Source organism: Rhinopithecus bieti, unplaced genomic scaffold (genome assembly GCF_001698545.2).
Source record: "Rhinopithecus bieti isolate Rb0 unplaced genomic scaffold, ASM169854v2 scaffold_5948, whole genome shotgun sequence".
Taxonomy (NCBI): domain Eukaryota; kingdom Metazoa; phylum Chordata; class Mammalia; order Primates; family Cercopithecidae; genus Rhinopithecus; species Rhinopithecus bieti.
In genome coordinates this window covers 727,536-733,983 of record NW_016805422.1, presented here as the reverse complement: position 1 = coordinate 733,983, position 6,448 = coordinate 727,536, and the positions used below count along the sequence as shown (strand labels likewise).

At 46.7% G+C, this 6,448-nt stretch overlaps 1 protein-coding gene across 12 annotated transcripts in view; it reads left to right on the top strand.

Moving 5' to 3' along the window:
* Nucleotides 1-6,448, top strand: part of TLE1 (TLE family member 1, transcriptional corepressor) — a 108,234-nt gene that overhangs the window by 73,904 nt on the left and 27,882 nt on the right. For 5 of the 12 annotated variants that reach the window (XM_017872359.1, XM_017872350.1, XM_017872352.1 and 2 more), the window contains 5 exons: nucleotides 1,396-1,449; nucleotides 1,959-2,111; nucleotides 4,228-4,372; nucleotides 5,284-5,385; nucleotides 5,722-5,912. In XM_017872359.1, the coding sequence (XP_017727848.1) occupies nucleotides 1,396-1,449; nucleotides 1,959-2,111; nucleotides 4,228-4,372; nucleotides 5,284-5,385; nucleotides 5,722-5,912 (645 nt within the window). The remainder of the gene's footprint in view (nucleotides 1-1,395; nucleotides 1,450-1,958; nucleotides 2,112-4,227; nucleotides 4,373-5,283; nucleotides 5,386-5,721; nucleotides 5,913-6,448) is intronic. The other 7 variants (XM_017872356.1, XM_017872354.1, XM_017872360.1 and 4 more) reach the window with 4 other exon arrangements.

Here is a 6,448-nt window from a genome sequence, read left to right as displayed (position 1 = left end):
GTTTTTTTTTTTTTTTTTTTTTTTTTTTTTTTTTTTTTGAGATGGAGTCTTGCTCTTGTCACCCAGGCTAGAGTGCAGTGGCACAGTTTCGGCTCACTGCAACCTCCGCCTCCCAGGTTCAAGCGATTTCTCCTGCCTCAGCCTCCTGAGTAGCTGAGATTACAGATGCACACCACTACACCCAGCTAATTTTTGTGTTTTTAGTAGAGATGGGGTTTCACCATGTTGGTCGGGCTGGTCTCAAGCTCCTGACCTCGTGATCCACCCGCCTCAGCCTCCCAAAGTGCTGGGATTATAGGCATGAACCACTGCGTCCGGCCCACATCATTAAATTGAACAGGCTTTATTTTATTTATTTTTTTGAGACAGAGTCTTGCTTTGTCGGCCAGGCCAGAGTGCAGTGGCATGATCTCAGCTCACTGCAACCTACACCTCCTGGGTTCAAACGATTCTTGTGCCTCAGCTGCCTGAATAGCTGTGACTGCAGGCATGCGCCACCACGCCTGGCTAATTTTTGTATTTTTAGTAGAGACAGGGTTTCACCATGTTGGCCAGGCTGGTCTTGAACTCCTGGCCTCAAGTGGTCTGCCTGCCCGCGTTGGCCTCCCAAAGTGCTGGGATTACAGGCGTGAGCCACCATGCCCATGCCTGGCTGAACAGCTTTTCCGAATATTTTCCAAACCCAGTGCTACCTTGGAGTTTCCTCTGATTAGTACATCCTGTAGCTTTATGAAGGGACAATGAGAGCCCTATTGCAGAATGCCAGTGCCTTTCAAATATTGCCATCTATTATCTTTCCAAAAATACTTAAAGCTGATTGCTAAAAGGTTTATTTTTAATTTACTTTTTTGTTACTTAAGAGAAAAAGATTGGGTTTTGTTTGCTTATTCCATCCACCGGCTAGCTTTGCTGGATTCGTTTTGTTTTTTGTTTGTTTGTTTGTTTGTTTTTGTTTTTTTTGCATTAACTAATAATCCCGTGGGAAAATGCTTTACCTTGAAATCATATGGAAAGACTCTGATATAAAGGTATGCATATTTCAAATTAGAGATTTCAGCCCTCAAGAGAAATTCAGCTGTTGCAACCATTTACTGAGCACTTACCACCTGCCAAGTATTTGCAACTTGCCATCACCTGTAAACAAGTTGTGATTGGATAGTTGGTTTGCTACTGCTACAGAATTCCTGCCTGAAGCTTTGCATAGCCCCAGGTCAGATGAGAAGAGCGGGAAGATGATAATAATTACTAGGGCTGGCAAACTGATAGAGAGCCTGCAGGCCTGTCCCAGGTAGTTTTTTTGTCTGTCTGCTACCAAGAACTATAGAAAGAAATCTAACTGTGCCCCAAACCCATTCTTAGCTTTTAGTAAATGGCGTTAATGTTTCTTTTTTCCAGGACAGTGATGGTGACAAAAGTGATGACAACTTAGTTGTGGATGTGTCTAATGAGGTAACCATTCTTTTCATCGAAGTGTATCTTCAGAATGATTTGAATAATGTTATGAAAATAATCTAACAGTGAATGAAGGAAGTAGAGCCCCTCAGTGGGGGGACCTCTTGCAACTTTTTGCATTAAGAAGTTAATGGTTGCTCATGTATGGAGCAATAATGGTCTAACTGACACAGAGTTTTATTTCCTTTAAAAAAAGATATTTCCGTAGACATTTTGAATGCCTGAGTTGGATGTCTGGCTCCCCTTTCCTTCCAATGCCCTCTAGGCAAAGTTCTTAAGCCTGAGGCACAAAGAGGGATATGACTGTGGGGTTGTTTTTTATGGCATGTTTGCGGGTATGTTTGCGGAGACCACGCTGCTCATTATAACGTGGTGTTGGTCACCTTGTACACCCCCAACCTGAAGGACTTTCAGCACTGTCCTTAAATTTAGAGAATGAGTGTGGAAAAGGAAAGGTCTGTCTGCTACAAGCTAAATCACGAAAACTTTTGATTATGCTTGTTGAGGACCCTTCTTCTCCGCGAGCAAGCCCTGCCCACTCGCCCCGGGAAAATGGAATCGACAAAAACCGCCTGCTAAAGAAGGATGCTTCTAGCAGCCCAGCTTCCACGGCCTCCTCAGCAAGTTCCACTTCTTTGAAATCCAAAGAAATGAGCTTGGTAGGTAAAGAAAACGGACACTTGCCTGTTTGGCCGTGGATGTTTCATTGTGGACTGGAGGATCCTGAAGTATTGGAAATGTAGGGGTTTTGCTGCTTGAGGGTTGTATTTTTAAGAGTTTACTAGTGAAACTCATCCTTCTGTTCTTTGTCATCATTCAGGGTTTACTTTTTCCCCTCTGAGTCATCTCTTTTCAGCCACGATTAGGGAGGGTGTACACGCATCTGTGTTCATTGCCGCTGCCGCCTTCTTTTTTGAGATAAGAGTCTCACTCTGTCACCCAGGCTGGAGTGCAGTGGTGCAGTCTCGACTCACTGCAACTCCTGCCTCCTGGGTTCAAGCGATTCTTCTCCCTCAGCCTCCTGAGTAGCTGGGATTACAGGCGCGCGCCACCATGCCCAGCTATTTTTTTTTTTTTTTTTTTTTTTTTTAGTAGAGATGGGGTTTCGCTGTTTCGTCAGGCTGGTTTCAAACTCCTGACCTGGTGATCCACCCACCTGGGCCTCCCAAAGTGCTGGGATTACACGTGTGAGCCGCAACTCCCAGCCTCATTGCCTTCTTACTTGGGAGATATGTCCTTGCCACACAGCTCTCTGAAACTTCCCAGTTGACAAATGGTTCAAACTTCTGAGATTTTGTTTTTTTTTTTTTCTTTCTGAGACAAAATCTCACTCTGTTTTCCAGGCTGGAGTGCAGTGGTGTGATCTCGGCACACTGCAACCTCCGCCTCCCAGGTTCAACCGGTTCTCCTGCCTCAGCCTCCCCAGTAGCTGGGATTACAGGTGCCCATCACCACGCCCCACGCCTGGTACCACCACGCATTAGAGAGGGTATACACGCATCCATGTTCATTACCTTCTTCTTCCTTTTTTTTTTTTTTTTTTTTTTTGAGACAGAGTCTCACTCTGTCACCCAGGCTGGAGTGCAGTACAATCTCGGCTTGTTACAGGGTTTCATGTTGGCCATGCTTGTCTTGAACTCCTGACCTCAGGCAATCTGCCCGCCTCGGCCTCCCAAAGTGCTAGGATTACAGGTGTGAGCCACCACACCTGGCCTCAAACTTCCGAGATTCTTAAGTCTTCATTTTCTTAGGCTGACCATTTATCTGGTAGACTGATCCCTAATATCAGGGCATGTCATAGAGCATGCCCCGATGTTATGGAGCTCGTCAGATCAGTGATGCACAAAGGAGGCCCCAGGGGAAGCCAGGAACTGGTGCATCAGAACCCATTCGTGGTCATTCATTCAATCAAACTTGGTAGACTGCGTCATCTTTTAACAATAACATTTCATAACAACCCTGCAGTTAATCCTTACCTGGTCCCTGTAGGCATTATCCCGTTTTACCGGTTGTGGAGAATGAATAACTTAAGGCTACACAGCTGTGGCTCATGATCAGCAAGAGCTCTCTTTAGCCTGTGCTCTTTGCCACACTGTATTGGTTCTTGGACTGTGTTGTAAAGCACATGAAAGGTTGAAAAGCCAGAGAAGGTGCACTGTAACCCCGTTACTGTCTGGACTCTGAAAGGCTCCTTACTGGTGTTCCGTCTCTGCTCTGCACTGGTGGGTCCACTTCGGTTATGTAGGCAAGTGGGCGGTGACACTTAACTCCAAAGTGTCGTTCTTTTTAGGCATATTGGTAAGGCTAGCCCTGGGTCTTTTGTCTCTGAGATATTGGCCCCACTCTCTCTCACCATTAGTCTCAACCCCAGGGCTACCTAAAAAGGAGACTTGAAAAGGGGTCTTCCTTGGACTTTCTTGGCGGCCGGGGCATGTGTTTCTGAGTGCCTGGGAAATATTCTCTGGGTGGTCATCTTTCTAACTTGGCGTCGACCCAAAGTCCACAGCCTGATGGAAAATACTTTTAAAATAAAATCTGCGGAGGAAGAAGTGTGATCATGTTCTGTGTCTCTAGCTCGAGTTTTAATTCTGGCAGGAAGAGGAAAGGTCAACATTTCTCGCTCACAAGTTAATGCTGTCAACATTGTGTGGATTTATGAAAATTGGCTGAGGGAGTAGCTAGAAGGTGCCCAGTGTCCCAGCTGCTGTTGTGATAAATTGTGTAATATGGCTTGGATTAAAAATAATACTCATTTAATTTGTTTAATGACACCAGCATGAAAAAGCCAGCACGCCTGTTCTGAAATCCAGCACACCAACGCCTCGGAGCGACATGCCAACGCCGGGCACCAGCGCCACTCCAGGCCTCCGTCCAGGCCTCGGCAAGCCTCCAGCCATAGACCCCCTCATTAACCAAGCGGGTAGAGCATCGCCTCTTGTTGTGCTTTGTTTGGTTTCTCCCATTCCCAGCTTGATTTGTTGTCTGTTAATGTTGTGATGCAATTGCCCTACAAATATGAAATGTACTTAGGGCCACCCTCCTTCCTATCTCTGAAAAAGCCGTGATAAGAAACAGATGTTTGTCCTTGGGTTTCAGCAGCTGCACTCTGTTCGGTCTCCAACTGTTTACATTCAGCTTTTCTTTTTTTTTTTTTTTTTCTTAGAGACGAAGTCTCTGCTCTTGTTGCCCAGGCTGGAGTGCAACGGCGGGATCTCAGCTCACTGCCACCTCTGCCTCCTGGGTTCAAGCGATTCTCTTGCTTCAGCCTCCCAAAGAGCTAGGCTTAAAAATTAGCCTGACACCATGCCTGGGCTAATTTTTGTATTTTTAGTAGAGACGGGGTTTCACCGTGTTGGCCAGGCTGGACTCGAACTCCTGACCTCAGGTGATCTGCCCGCCTCGGCCTCCCAAAGTGCTGGGATCACAGGCATGAGCCACCTTGCCCAGCCTTCTTTTATTTTTAAATAATTCAAATCCTAGGGACTTCAGGAAAGTTTCTGATAATTATTTTGAACACAAGCCTCCCCACCTAACTAGCATTGTGCGTCTGACTTTGCTAATATTGGCTGAAACAGTGGTTTGGCCGGCCCAACCGTGCTCCTTGCAGACTGTAGTTGGTTGGTTTTCTGCCAGGGGAGGCTTCAGGAATCAGTGGTCTCTCCTTCAGTAGAAATTAGGAGGGTTTCCCTGCGACTCCAGCCCTTAAAAAACTCATAATTTGCAACCTGACATCCCCCGGTGGGAAAGGAAAAGAGCACCAACCTGGGCCCACAGGAAAACAGGCAACAGAATCTTCCTCCTAAACCCGTGCTTTGGTTTACGTAAATCCAGGATTGGGTTTTCATTTGGAATTGGTACCAGGGAATGGAAAGTTCGGACTGAAAGAGAAATCTTGGATTTTATCGAGAAAATCTTCTTTTGAGATTAAGTCAGGTAAACACTTTAGTGTCTGTGCCTTGGTTTGCCCTCTGTAAATTGGGTATGGTAATACGCTTAATTCCCCTGGCTTCTGGTGCTGCTACTTACACGAATAAGAAAATGTGTGGGTTGTGCTTCCCCTGGAGTCTTTTCTTTCCTGGAGATGAATTCCACTCTGGGGAAGGAGGGATCCAGTGTATAAAAATTGGAGGTGATTTCCCCCCTCCCCCAGAAGCCTTCCCTCTTTCTCTCTCCCCGTGAGTGACACTAACAAATGACGAGGCCAGACTTGCTGGTCAGGTTTGATGGAGTGGGTCAGTTGAGTGATGTGTGGCTTGTGTTTCTTTTCAGCAGCTGGCTTGAGGACACCCCTGGCAGTTCCCGGCCCATACCCTGCTCCTTTTGGGATGGTCCCCCACGCTGGCATGAACGGCGAGCTGACCAGCCCAGGCGCTGCCTATGCCAGTTTACACAACATGTCACCCCAGATGAGCGCCGCAGCTGCCGCGGCCGCCGTGGTGGCCTACGGGCGCTCCCCCATGGTAGGCAGCTGTGGGGTGGGCTCTGGTTGGGGTAGGAATGCTGCATGCTCCATTTAGCGCTGTCAGGTTTGGGGCCAGGCCTCTCTGTGCTGCATGGGCAGGAGCAGCCAGCCCCACACACCTCGGAGACAAAGACGCCCAGTGTCCCAGCCACACACTCGCCTTCCTCTTGTCAGCTTTCATCAGCACGCTGCTTCATTAAATGAGAGCCAAACGTTTTTTTTTGTTTTACTGTTTTTGTGGATGAAAAAGGCAATGTTTAGAAGCTCCTTCAGTGGTTCAGGGGACATCTGGTTTTCTCCCACCAAAGTCGATTTTTTTTTATTTGAAGGTGATGAAATGATTCAAGTGGTTCACAGAAGCCTTTTCATTCATTTTCTTGAACTTTTTTTTTCCTCATTAAACCTTAGGAAAAAATGTCTGAGAAGCCATTGCTTTCTCTTTCTATGCCTGTGCTACACTTTAAACCCAATAGCGTGATTGATGTATAAGCAGTGGTCTCTGTAAACAGGTAGAATTCTGGACAGACTGAACCA